The 16098-nt window shown below is 37.8% G+C and overlaps 1 protein-coding gene across 1 annotated transcript in view; it reads left to right on the top strand.

Moving 5' to 3' along the window:
- Positions 1–16098, top strand: part of ssuh2.1 (ssu-2 homolog, tandem duplicate 1) — a 44308-nt gene that overhangs the window by 18357 nt on the left and 9853 nt on the right. The window contains exons 2-6 of the mRNA XM_071365425.1: positions 255–350; positions 6552–6636; positions 11692–11821; positions 12558–12618; positions 12873–12997. Of these exons, the coding sequence (XP_071221526.1) occupies positions 255–350; positions 6552–6636; positions 11692–11821; positions 12558–12618; positions 12873–12997 (497 nt within the window). The remainder of the gene's footprint in view (positions 1–254; positions 351–6551; positions 6637–11691; positions 11822–12557; positions 12619–12872; positions 12998–16098) is intronic.

Below are 16098 nucleotides of genomic sequence, written 5' to 3'. Positions count from 1 at the left end.
TCCTGGCCCTGGTTATTAGCGTCAGGAATGACTCCTTGCCCCGGTTATTAGAGTCAGGAAAGACTCCTGGCCCCGGATATTAGTCAGGAAAGACTCCTGGTCCTACTCATATCAGGGTCATGTTCATTAGGCACCAAAAGGAAACAGTCTGAAACAGAGTGAAATGGGGAGGTACTATTGGAATTTGTTGTTTTCTGTTGCGTGGTCTAATGGATAGTTGGGACATGAACCAGATGTTTCTCTGACATCAACAGGGGCGTTTGATCCCAACATTCCAGAGGAGGGTCCGTCGGCGCCCCCTCCTGGTTGGCTGGACTGTGTGACGGGGTACGACGAGCCCAAAGCAGGAGGTGAGAGACACACACACACACACACACACACACACACACACACTGAACTGTGACGAAGTACGATGAGCCCAAAGGAGGGGGTGAGTCTCAATCAGTTTGTCTCCTCATTTTTCAGCTCATTCAGCTGTCTGTTGACTCTTTTTAGAACACTACATTGTCATTTAGAACACTACACTCTCATTTAGAATACTACACTGTCATTTAGAACACTACACTGTCATTTAGAACACTACACTGTCATTTAGAACACTACACTGTCATTTAGAACACTACATTGTCATTTAGAACACTACACTGTCATTTAGAATACTACACTGTCATTTAGAACACTACACTGTCATTTAGAACACTACACTGTCATTTAGAATACTACACTGTCATTTAGAACACTACACTGTCATTTAGAACACTACACTGTCATTTAGAACACTACACTGTCATTTAGACCACTACACTGTCATTTAGAACACTACTTTAGAACACTACATTGTCATTTAGAACACTACACTGTCATTTAGAATACTACACTGTCATTTAGAACACTACATTGTCATTTAGAACACTACACTGTCATTTAGAACACTACATTGTCATTTAGAACACTACACTGTCATTTAGAATACTACACTGTCATTTAGAACACTACATTGTCATTTAGAACACTACACTGTCATTTAGAATACTACACTGTCATTTAGAATACTACACTGTCATTTAGAGCACTACACTGTCATTTAGAACACTACACTGTCATTTAGAACACTACACTGTCATTTAGAATACTACACTGTCATTTAGAGCACTACACTGTCATTTAGAACACTACACTGTCATTTAGAACACTACTTTAGAACACTACACTGTCATTTAGAACACTACACTGTCATTTAGAACACTACACTGTCATTTAGAACACTACACTGTCATTTAGAATACTACACTGTCATTTAGAGCACTACACTGTCATTTAGAACACTACACTGTCATTTAGAACACTACTTTAGAACACTACACTGTCATTTAGAACACTACACTGTCATTTAGAATACTACACTGTCATTTAGAACACTACTTTAGAACACTACACTGTCATTTAGAGCACTACACTGTCATTTAGAATACTACACTGTCATTTAGAACACTACACTGTCATTTAGAATACTACACTGTCATTTAGAACACTACACTGTCATTTAGAACACTACACTGTCATTTAGAATACTACACTGTCATTTAGAGCACTACACTGTCATTTAGAACACTACACTGTCATTTAGAACACTACACTGTCATTTAGAATACTACACTGTCATTTAGAACACTACACTGTCATTTAGAACACTACATTGTCATTTAGAACACTACACTGTCATTTTGAATACTACACTGTCATTTAGAACACTACATTGTCATTTAGAACACTACACTGTCATTTAGAACACTACACTGTCATTTAGAACACTACACTGTCATTTAGAATACTACACTGTCATTTAGAACACCACACTGTCATTTAGAATACTACACTGTCATTTAGAATACTACACTCTCATTTAGAGCACTACACTGTCATTTAGAACACTACACTGTCATTTAGAACACTACACTGTCATTTAGAATACTACACTGTCATTTAGAGCACTACACTGTCATTTAGAATACTACACTGTCATTTAGAACACTACTTTAGAACACTACACTGTCATTTAGAACACTACACTGTCATTTAGAATACTACACTGTCATTTAGAACACTACTTTAGAACACTACACTGTCATTTAGAGCACTACACTGTCATTTAGAACACTACACTGTCATTTAGAACACTACTTTAGAACACTACACTGTCATTTAGAACACTACTTTAGAACACTACACTGTCATTTAGAGCACTACACTGTCATTTAGAACACTACACTGTCATTTAGAACACTACACTGTCATTTAGAACACTACACTGTCATTTAGAATACTACACTGTCATTTAGAATACTACACTGTCATTTAGAACACTACACTGTCATTTAGAACACTACACTGTCATTTAGAATACTACACTGTCATTTAGAACACTACACTGTCATTTAGAATACTACACTGTCATTTAGAACACTACACTGTCATTTAGAACACTACACTGTCATTTAGAACACTACACTGTCATTTAGAATACTACACTGTCATTTAGAACACTACACTGTCATTTAGAATACTACACTGTCATTTAGAATACTACACTGTCATTTAGAACACTACACTGTCATTTAGAACACTACACTGTCATTTAGAATACTACACTGTCATTTAGAATACTACACTGTCATTTAGAACACCACACTGTCATTTAGAACACTACACTGTCATTTAGAATACTACACTGTCATTTAGAACACTACACTGTCATTTAGAACACTACATTGTCATTTAGAACACTACACTGTCATTTAGAGCACTACACTGTCATTTAGAACACTACACTGTCATTTAGAACACTACACTGTCATTTAGAACACTATTATGTCATTTAGAACACTACTTTAGAACACTACACTGTCATTTAGAATACTACACTGTCATTTAGAACACTACACTGTCATTTAGAACACTACACTGTCATTTAGAACACTACTTTAGAACACTACACTGTCATTTAGAACACTACATTGTCATTTAGAACACTACACTGTCATTTAGAACACTACTTTAGAACACTACACTGTCATTTAGAACACCACACTGTCATTTAGAACACTACACTGTCATTTAGAACAGTACTTTAGAACACCACACTGTCATTTAGAACACCACACTGTCATTTAGAACACCACACTGTCATTTAGAACACTACACTGTCATTTAGAACACTACACTGTCATTTAGAACACTACACTGTCATTTAGAACACTACACTGTCATTTAGAACACCACACTGTCATTTAGAACACTACACTGTCATTTAGAATACTACACTGTCATTCAGAACACTACACTGTCATTTAGAACACTACACTGTCATTTAGAACACTACACTGTCATTTAGAACACTACACTGTCATTTAGAATACTACACTGTCATTTAGAACACTACATTGTCATTTAGAACACTACACTGTCATTTAGAACACTACACTGTCATTTAGAACACTACTTTAGAACACTACACTGTCATTTAGAACACTACACTGTCATGTTAGAATGCTACACTGTCATTTAGAACACTACACTGTCATTTAGAACACTACATTGTCATTTAGAACACTACACTGTCATTTAGAGCACTACACTGTCATTTAGAACACTACACTGTCATTTAGAACACTACACTGTCATTTAGAACACTATTCTGTCATTTAGAACACTACTTTAGAACACTACACTGTCATTTAGAATACTACACTGTCATTTAGAACACTACACTGTCCTTTAGAACACTACTTTAGAACACTACACTGTCATTTAGAACACTACATTGTCATTTAGAACACTACACTGTCATTTAGAACACTACTTTAGAACACTACACTGTCATTTAGAACACCACACTGTCATTTAGAACACTACACTGTCATTTAGAACAGTACTTTAGAACACCACACTGTCATTTAGAACACTACACTGTCATTTAGAACACCACACTGTCATTTAGAACACTACACTGTCATTTAGAACACTACACTGTCATTTAGAACATTACACTGTCATTTAGAACACTACACTGTCATTTAGAACACCACACTGTCATTTAGAACACTACACTGTCATTTAGAATACTACACTGTCATTCAGAACACTACACTGTCATTTAGAACACTACACTGTCATTTAGAACACTACACTGTCATTTAGAACACTACACTGTCATTTAGAACACCACACTGTCATTTAGAACACTACACTGTCATTTAGAACACTACACTGTCATTTAGAACACTACACTGTCATTTAGAATACTACACTGTCATTTAGAGCACTACACTGTCATTTAGAACACTACACTGTCATTTAGAACACTACTTTAGAACACTACACTGTCATTTAGAACACTACACTGTCATTTAGAATACTACACTGTCATTTAGAACACTACACTGTCATTTAGAATACTACACTGTCATTTAGAACACTACACTGTCATTTAGAACACTACACTGTCATTTAGAACACTACACTGTCATTTAGAATACTACACTGTCATTTAGAACACTACATTGTCATTTAGAACACTACACTGTCATTTAGAACACTACACTGTCATTTAGAACACTACACTGTCATTTAGAACACTACACTGTCATTTAGAACACCACACTGTCATTTAGAATACTACACTGTAATTTAGAACACTACACTGTCATTTAGAACACTACACTGTCATTTAGAACACTACACTGTCATTTAGAACACTACACTGTCATTTAGAACACTACACTGTCATTTAGAACACCACACTGTCATTTAGAACACTACACTCTCATTTAGAATACTACACTGTCATTTAGAACACTACACTGTCATTTAGAACACTACACTGTCATTTAGAATACTACACTGTCATTTAGAATACTACACTGTCATTTAGAACACTACACTGTCATTTAGAATACTACACTGTCATTTAGAGCACTACACTGTCATTTAGAACACTACACTGTCATTTAGAACACTACACTGCCATTTAGAACACTACACTGTCATTTAGAACACTACTTTAGAACACTACACTGTCATTTAGAATACTACACTGTCATTTAGAACACTACACTGTCCTTTAGAACACTACTTTAGAACACTACACTGTCATTTAGAACACTACATTGTCATTTAGAACACTACACTGTCATTTAGAACACTACTTTAGAACACTACACTGTCATTTAGAACACCACACTGTCATTTAGAACACTACACTGTCATTTAGAACAGTACTTTAGAACACCACACTGTCATTTAGAACACTACACTGTCATTTAGAACACCACACTGTCATTTAGAACACTACACTGTCATTTAGAACACTACACTGTCATTTAGAACACTACACTGTCATTTAGAACACTACACTGTCATTTAGAACACTACACTGTCATTTAGAACACCACACTGTCATTTAGAACACTACACTGTCATTTAGAACACTACACTGTCATTTAGAACACTACACTGTCGTTTAGAACACTACACTGTCATTTAGAACACCACACTGTCATTTAGAACACTACACTGTCATTTAGAACACTACACTGTCATTTAGAACACTACACTGTCATTTAGAATACTACACTGTCATTCAGAACACTACACTGTCATTTAGAACACTACACTGTCATTTAGAACACTACACTGTCATTTAGAACACTACACTGTCATTTAGAATACTACACTGTCATTTAGAACACTACACTGTCATTTAGAACACTACACTGTCATTTAGAACACTACACTGTCATTTAGAACACTACACTGTCATTTAGAACACTACACTGTCATTTAGAATACTACACTGTCATTTAGAATACTACACTGTCATTTAGAACACTACACTGTCATTTAGAATACTACACTGTCATTTAGAACACTACACTGTCATTTAGAACACTACACTGTCATTTAGAATACTACACTGTCATTTAGAACACTACACTGTCATTTAGAACACTACATTGTCATTTAGAACACTACACTGTCATTTAGAACACTACATTGTCATTGAAAACACTACACTGTCATTTAGAATACTACACTGTCATTTAGAACACTACACTGTCATTTAGAACACTACACTGTCATTTAGAACACTACATTGTCATTTAGAACACTACATTGTCATTTAGAATACTACATTGTCATTTAGAACACTACACTGTCATTTAGAACACTACACTGTCATTTAGAACACTACACTGTCATTTAAAACACTACACTGTCATTTAGAACACTACACTGAACGTGATCGAAAGCTGTGTCTGAAATGGCACCCTATTCCTTACATAGTGCACTACAATTGACCAGATGTCTATGTGGCACTGGCCAAAAGTAATGCACTGTGTTGGGAAGAGGATGCCATTTCTGAAGCAGACAAGGTGATTGACTTGGCTGTAGATCCTAGTGTTAATTTACCTTGTCTGTGTTGAAGTGTAATTTCCAAAATAACTTCATGATTGCCTTCATATGAATGACTGAAATGCTTGTATTTCCCTCAGACACAGGAGACCAGCTGTACCCTCCTCCTCCTGCCTACAACCCTCAACCTGAGAATGACAGAAATGCATCCGTCCCTAACGTCAGGTGAGACTAGATACAGTACTGTGCTATTTAATATAGAAGTATTTTCTGTGTTTATTGGATAAAGAGAATTCTGAAAGAGCAGTGGGCTGCATTTGAACCCATGCTGTGAGCTGTACATCATACATGTGCTCCAGAGGCAGCAGCTGAAGACCGTTAGACCACCCACACTACAGTACTACTACACCCCACACTACAGTAGTACTACACCCCACACTACAGTAGTACTACACCCCACACTACAGTACTACTACACCCCACACTACAGTACTACTACACCCCACACTACAGTACTACTACACCCCACACTACAGTACTACTACACCCCAGACTACAGTACTACTACACCCCACACTACAGTACTACTACACACCACACTACAGTACTACTACACACCAGACTACAGTAGTACTACACCCCAGACTACAGTACTACTACACCCCACACTACAGTACTACTACACCCAACACTACAGTACTACTACACCCCACACTACAGTACTACTACACCCCAGACTACAGTACTACTACACACCACACTACAGTACTACTACACCCCACACTACAGTACTACTACACCCCACACTACAGTACTACTACACCCCACACTACAGTACTACTACACCCCACACTACAGTACTACTACACCCCAGACTACAGTAGTACTACACCCCACACTACAGTACTACTACACACCACACTACAGTACTACTACACACCAGACTACAGTACTACTACACCCCAGACTACAGTACTACTACACCCCACACTACAGTACTACTACACCCCACACTACAGTACTACTACACCCCATACTACAGTACTACTACACCCCAGACTACAGTAGTACTACACCCCACACTACAGTACTACTACACCCCAGACTACAGTAGTACTACACCCCAGACTACAGCAGTACTACACCCCACACTACAGTACTACTACACCCCAGACTATAGTACCATACTGCTACTACACCCCAGACTACAGTAATACTACACCCCATACTATAGTACTACTACACCCCAGACTACAGTACTACTACACCCCAGACTACAGTACTACTACACCCCAGACTACAGTAGTACTACACCCCAGACTACAGTACTACTACACCCCACACTACAGTAGTACTACACCCCAGACTACAGTAGTACTACACCCCAGACTACAGTACTACTACACCCCACACTACAGTAGTACTACACCCCAGACTACAGTACTACTACACCCCAGACTACAGTACTACTACACCCCAGACTACAGTACTATACTGCTACTACACCCCAGACTACAGTACTACTACACACCAGACTACAGTACTATACTGCTACTACACCCCCGACTACAGTACTATAATGCTACTACACCCCGAACTACAGTAGTACTACACCCCAGACTATAGTACTACTACACCCCAGACTACAGTACTACTACACCCCAGACTACAGTACTACTACACCCCCGATTACAGTACTACTACACCCCAGACTACAGTAGTACTACACCCCAGACTACAGTACTACTACACCCCAGATTACAGTACTATTACATCCCAGACTACAGTATTACTACATCCCAGACTACAGTACTACTATACCCCAGACTACAGTACTACTACACCCCAGACTACAGTACTATACTGTTACTACACCCCAGACTACAGTACTACTACACCCCAGACTACATTACTGTACTGCTACTACACCCCAGACTACAGTACTATACTGTTACTACACCCCCGACTACAGTACTACTACACCCCAGACTACAGTACTACTACACCCCAGACTACATTACTGTACTGCTACTACACCCCAGACTACAGTACTACTACACCCCAGACTACAGTACTACTACATCCCAGACTACAGTACTATACTGTTACTACACCCCAGACTACAGTACTATACTGCTACTACACCCCAGACTACAGTACTACTACACACCAGACTACAGTACTATACTGCTACTACACCCCAGACTACCTTGATAAAGATTAGCCAAAAAGACTGTATAAAATAAATAATACAAATATTTAGTTATTGTATGCAAATTTTGTGGGGAAATTATTTTATTCTAATACTCAGAGAAAGAGATTTTCTGTTTTCAGTACTTCGCCACCCTCACTTTTTGAGGATAAAGTCACTGAGACTTTTTCTAAAATGTTTTACGAGATTGGAGAACACATTGGGAGGGATCGTAGCCCATTCCTCCATACAGAATTTTTCCAGATCCTTGATATCCTTCGTTCTGCACAGGTTTTCAATGGGATAGAAGTCTGGAGACTAAGATGGGCATTTGCAACATTTTTATTTCGTGGCCAATTAACCAATTCTTTGTGGATTTTGATGTGTGTTCGTGGTTATTGTCTTGCTGGAAGATCCACTTGCGGCCAAGTTTCAGCCTCCTGGCAGAGGCAACCGAGTTTTGGCCTAAAATGTCCTGGTACGTTGACATTAACAAGGGCCCCAGGAGCAGGGGAAGCAAAATAGTCCAGTAACATCAAAGATCCACCACCATATTTTACAGTAGGGATGAGATTCTTTTCTAAATCTGCATCCTTCTTTCGACGCCAAACCCACCACTGGTGTGCTTGGCCACAGAGCTTTATTTTCATTGTCATCTGACCATAGCATCGGTTCCAATCCAAATTAAATGAAAAAAATTACTTGTTTCTAAAAACAAAAACAAAACAACGGAAAAGTGGTTCGTGCACATGTATTCACCCCCTTTACTATGAAGCCCCTAAATAAGATCTGGTGCAACCAATTACCTTCAGAAGTTAAATAATTATTTAAATAAAGTGCACCTGTGTGCAATCTAAGTGACACATGATTTGTCACACGATCTCAGTATATATACACCTGTTCTGAAAGGCCCCAGAGTCTGTAACACCACTAAGCAAGCGGCAACCATAAAGACCAAGGAGCTCTCCAAACAGGTCAGGGACAAAGTTGTGGAGAAGTACAGATCAGGGTTGGGTTATAAAAAATATCAGAAACTTTGAACATCCCACGGAATCCATTATTAAAAAATGGAAAGAATATGGCACCACAACAAACCTGCCAAGAGAGGGCCGCCCACCAAAACTCACGGACCAGGCAAGGAGGGCTTTAATCAGAGAGGCAACAAAAAGACCAAAGATAACCCTGAAGGAGCTGCAAAGCTCCACAGCGGAGATTGGAGTATCTGTCCATAGGACCACTTTAAGCCGTACACTCCACAGAGCTGGGCTTTACGGAAGAGTGGGCAGAAAAAAGCCATTGCTCAAGAAAAAAATAAGCAAACACGTTTGTTCGCCAAAAGGCATGTGGGAGACTCCCCAAACATATGGAAGAAGGTACTCTGGTTAGATGAGACTAAAATGTAGCTTTTTGGGCCATCAAGGAAAACACTATGTCTGGCGCAAACCCAACTCTCATCACCCCGAGAACATCATCCCCACAGTGAAGCATGGTGGTGGCAGCATCATGCTGTGGGTATGTTTTTCATCGGCAGGGACTGGGAAACTTTTCAGAATTGAAGGAATGATGGATGGTGCTAAATACAGGGAAATTCTTGAGGGTAACCTAGAGATTTGAGACTGGGACGGAGGTTCACCTTCCAGCAGGACAATGACCCTAAGCATACTGCTAAAGCAACACTCGAGTGGTTTAAGGAGAAATATTTAAATGTCTTGGAATGGCATAGTCAAAGCCCAGACCTCAATCCAATTGAGAATCTGTGGTATGACTTAAAGATTGCTGTACACCAGCAGAAGCCATCCAACTTGAAGGAGCTGGAGCAGTTTTGCCTTGAAGAATGGGCAAAAATCCCAGTGGCTAGATGTGCCAAGCTTATAGAGACATACCCCAAGAGACTTGCAGCTGTAATTGCTGCAAAAGGTGCTCTACAAAGTATTGACTTTGGGGGGGGTGAATGGTTATACACGCTCAAGTTTTCAGTTTTTTTTGTCTTATTTCTTGTTTGTTTCACAAGGAAAATCTTTTGGATCTTCTAAGTGGTAGGCAAGTGGTAGGCAATCAAAGATACAAACCCCCCCAAAAATCAATTTTAATTCCAGGTTGTAAGGCAACAAAATAGGAAAAATGCCAAGGGGGGTGAACACTTTCACAATCCACTGTATGTTGGGGAGGCCTCCATTAAAGATCCCCCTCTGTGTTATGTTAGACAGGTAACTCTTTATCCACAATATAGCAGGGGGTGTAAAGCCATAACACATACGTTTTTCAAGCAGCAGACTATGATCAATAATGTCAAAAGCCACATGGAAGTCTAACAAAACAGCCCCCACAATATTTGTATCGTCTCAATCTGATCTGATTATTCTGACCAATGACTAGCCATCTTTTATTTGCATATGTATCCTCCTACTTTGAAGAGGGAAGCGGAGCCTGAACAATCCTATCCGCCAATCAGGTTTGTGTATGTAAATATAGAACCATTTGTATCAACACGCCCACACGATCAGACTGAGCATTTCAACGTCAAGAGGCGGTCCAGGGAAATAAACACACATAGGGATTTATTATTTAGTGATGATTTAAAAAAAAAATATATAGATTTAAAAAGACTGCAGGGGGGCTTTAAGCTGAGATACATTTTATTTAAAAAAGTAGAATTCCAGTAAAATGTTCTTTGTTTTGATTTATTATGAGGGGTGCCAATAATTTTGACCCATATCTTTTTTGATTTATTATGAGGGGTGCCAATAATTTTGACCCATATCTTTTTTTTTTTATTATGAGGGGTGCCAAAAATTTTGACCCATATCTTTTTTGATTTATTATGAGGGGTGCCAATAATTTTGACCCATATCTTTTTTGATTTATTATGAGGGGTGCCAATAATTTTGACCCATATCTTTTTAGAAAGAAAATATTACTTGTTAATAACATTTATTTATTTGAGCAATTGTATAATATATACTTAAAAAAATTTTTTAGCATACACTATATGGTAGTGTATTTGTATTATTTATTTTATACAGTATATTTTTTTCTCATCTTTATCAAGGGTGCCAATTCTTTTGGACCTGACTGTATGTATTCTACAGGGTACCTCAAGTGTCAGAGAGCGTGGCTAGGGAAGCTCTCCTGAAGTTTGTGGGCTCCAAGTGGTCCAAAAGCAGCAAGCCTGCCAGAAACCTGACCTTCAAGGAGTTACAACCTATCACAATGTATCGGGTAAGTCTGCTTACTAGCCCTTCATACTAGACCTCCAGTTAGTAGTATCTCTAATGATACCTCTAGTTGGTAGTGTCTCTAATGATACCTCTAGTTGGTAGTGTCTCTAATGATACCTCTAGTTGGTAGTATCTCTAATGATACCTCTAGTTGGTAGTATCTCTAATGAAACCTCTAGTTGGTAGTATCTCTTATAAAACCTCTAGTTGGTAGTATCTCTAATGATACCTCTAGTTGGTAGTATCTCTTATAAAACCTCTAGTTGGTAGTGTCTCTAATGAAATCCTCTAGTTGGTATCTTATGATACCTCTAGTTGGTAGTGTCTCTAATGAAACCTCTAGTTGGTATTGTCTCTAATGAAACCTCTAGTTGGTATTGTCTCTAATGAAACCTCTAGTTGGTAGTGTCTCTAATGAAACCTCTAGTTGGTAGTATCTCTAATGAAACCTCTAGTTGGTAGTATCTCTAATGATACCTCTAGTTGGTAGTGTCTCTAATGATACCTCTAGTTGGTAGTATCTCTAATGATACCTCTAGTTGGTAGTGTCTCTAATGATACCTCTAGTTGGTAGTATCTCTAATGATACCTCTAGTTGGTATCTTATGAAACCTCTTGTAGGTAGTATCTCTTATGAAACCTCTAGTTGATAGTGTCTCTAAAGAAACCTCTAGTTGGTAGTGTCACTAATGAAACCTCTAGTTGGTATTGTCTCTTATGAAACCTCTTGTTGGCAGTATCGTTTGGAGACATATACTGAGTCCAGATCCAGTGCCTGGGAGATGGAGCCATTTACTGGTAATTTCATACTGTCTCAGGACAGCTTTTTGTCTGTTTCAAATAACTAGACAAGGTGTTTTGTCACAAACGGACATATTTGCTGTCAGTTACAAAATACACACGTATCAGAGAAGTTCCAGTTTGTACCCATACAGTACATGTGTGGCATCTATTGTATGGCACAACAACGCATGACAACAGAGTTGCTTTAACTAGAGCAGATGTGCACCTAGGCGAGGTATCCCATGGCGTTTCTTCCTCCGATCTCCCAGGCCAGGTGGTAGATGGACCTCAGTACGGGATGAGCCCCCCTCCGTGGGACGTCCCGGTGCAACAGCCACAGAGATACATCGATGTGATCCTGAAAGTGCGTGTTCCTCACTCCTCCTTTGTGAAGGTATTTTTACGTTATTACCTCCTGAAAGGAAAGAGTCCTGCGTCCTACACATCCACTCTGCTTTTTAGTAATGACATCAACTCTGCTTTTTAGTAATGACATCAACTCTGCTTTTTAGTAATGACATCAACTCTGCTTTTTAGTAATGACATCAACTCTGCTTTTTAGTAATGACATCAACTCTGCTTTTTAGTAATGACATCCACTCTGCTTTTTAGTAATGACATCAACTCTGCTTTTTAGTAATGACATCAACTCTGCTTTCTAGTAATGACATCAACTCTGCTTTCTAGTAATGACATCAACTCTGCTTTCTAATAATGACATCCACTCTGCTTTTTAGTAATGACATCAACTCTGCTTTCTAGTAATGACATCCACTCTGCTTTTTAGTAATGACATCAACTCTGCTTTCTAGTAATGACATCAACTCTGCTTTCTAGTAATGACATCAACTCTGCTTTCTAGTAATGACATCAACTCTGCTTTCTAGTAATGACATCAACTCTGCTTTTTAGTAATGACATCAACTCTGCTTTTTAGTAATGACATCAACTCTGCTTTCTAGTAATGACATCAACTCTCCTTTTTAGTAATGACATCAACTCTGCTTTCTAGTAATGACATCAACTCTGCTTTTTAGTAATGACATCAACTCTGCTTTCTAGTAATGACATCAACTCTGCTTTTTAGTAATGACATCAACTCTGCTTTTTAGTAATGACATCAACTCTGCTTTCTAGTAATGACATCAACTCTGCTTTTTAGTAATGACATCAACTCTGCTTTCTAGTAATGACATCAACTCTGCTTTTTAGTAATGACATCAACTCTGCTTTTTAGTAATGACATCAACTCTGCTTTTTAGTAATGACATCAACTCTGCTTTCTAGTAATGACATCAACTCTGCTTTTTAGTAATGACATCAACTCTGCTTTTTAGTAATGACATCAACTCTGCTTTTTAGTAATGACATCAACTCTCCTTTTTAGTAATGACATCAACTCTGCTTTCTAGTAATGACATCAACTCTGCTTTTTAGTAATGACATCAACTCTGCTTTTTAGTAATGACATCAACTCTGCTTTCTAGTAATGACATCAACTCTGCTTTTTAGTAATGACATCAACTCTGCTTTCTAGTAATGACATCAACTCTGCTTTCTAGTAATGACATCAACTCTGCTTTCTAGTAATGACATCAACTCTGCTTTCTAGTAATGACATCAACTCTGCTTTCTAGTAATGACATCAACTCTGCTTTCTAGTAATGACATCAACTCTGCTTTTTAGTAATGACATCAACTCTGCTTTCTAGTAATGACATCAACTCTGCTTTTTAGTAATGACATCAACTCTGCTTTTTAGTAATGACATCAACTCTGCTTTCTAGTAATGACATCAACTCTGCTTTCTAGTAATGACATCAACTCTGCTTTCTAGTAATGACATCAACTCTGCTTTTTAGTAATGACATCAACTCTGCTTTTTAGTAATGACATCAACTCTGCTTTTTAGTAATGACATCAACTCTGCTTTCTAGTAATGACATCAACACTGCTTTCTAGTAATGACATCAACTCTGCTTTCTAGTAATGACATCAACTCTGCTTTTTAGTAATGACATCAACTCTGCTTTTTAGTAATGACATCAACTCTGCTTTCTAGTAATGACATCAACTCTGCTTTTTAGTAATGACATCAACTCTGCTTTTTAGTAATGACATCAACTCTGCTTTTTAGTAATGACATCAACTCTGCTTTTTAGTAATGACATCAACTCTGCTTTCTAGTAATGACATCAACTCTGCTTTTTAGTAATGACATCAACTCTGCTTTTTAGTAATGACATCAACTCTGCTTTCTAGTAATGACATCAACTCTGCTTTTTAGTAATGACATCAACTCTGCTTTTTAGTAATGACATCAACTCTGCTTTCTAGTAATGACATCAACTCTGCTTTTTAGTAATGACATCAACTCTGCTTTCTAGTAATGACATCAACTCTGCTTTCTAGTAATGACATCAACTCTGCTTTTTAGTAATGACATCAACTCTGCTTTCTAGTAATGACATCAACTCTGCTTTTTAGTAATGACATCAACTCTGCTTTTTAGTAATGACATCAACTCTGCTTTCTAGTAATGACATCAACTCTGCTTTCTAGTAATGACATCAACTCTGCTTTCTAGTAATGACATCAACTCTGCTTTTTAGTAATGACATCAACTCTGCTTTTTAGTAATGACATCAACTCTGCTTTTTAGTAATGACATCAACTCTGCTTTCTAGTAATGACATCAACACTGCTTTCTAGTAATGACATCAACTCTGCTTTCTAGTAATGACATCAACTCTGCTTTTTAGTAATGACATCAACTCTGCTTTTTAGTAATGACATCAACTCTGCTTTCTAGTAATGACATCAACTCTGCTTTTTAGTAATGACATCAACTCTGCTTTTTAGTAATGACATCAACTCTGCTTTTTAGTAATGACATCAACTCTGCTTTTTAGTAATGACATCAACTCTGCTTTCTAGTAATGACATCAACTCTGCTTTTTAGTAATGACATCAACTCTGCTTTTTAGTAATGACATCAACTCTGCTTTTTAGTAATGACATCAACTCTGCTTTCTAGTAATGACATCAACTCTGCTTTTTAGTAATGACATCAACTCTGCTTTTTAGTAATGACATCAACTCTGCTTTTTAGTAATGACATCAACTCTGCTTTTTAGTAATGACATCAACTCTGCTTTCTAGTAATGACATCAACTCTCCTTTTTAGTAATGACATCAACTCTGCTTTCTAGTAATGACATCAACTCTGCTTTTTAGTAATGACATCAACTCTGCTTTTTAGTAATGACATCAACTCTGCTTTCTAGTAATGACATCAACTCTGCTTTCTAGTAATGACATCAACTCTGCTTTTTAGTAATGACATCAACTCTGCTTTTTAGTAATGACATCAACTCTGCTTTCTAGTAATGACATCAACTCTGCTTTTTAGTAATGACATCAACTCTGCTTTCTAGTAATGACATCAACTCTGCTTTTTAGTAATGACATCAACTCTGCTTTTTAGTAATGACA

This window comes from Salvelinus alpinus, chromosome 2, assembly GCF_045679555.1.
Source record: "Salvelinus alpinus chromosome 2, SLU_Salpinus.1, whole genome shotgun sequence".
Lineage (NCBI taxonomy): Eukaryota > Metazoa > Chordata > Actinopteri > Salmoniformes > Salmonidae > Salvelinus > Salvelinus alpinus.
Note: the sequence above shows the minus strand (reverse complement) of the source record. Positions and strands in the feature narration are given on the sequence as shown.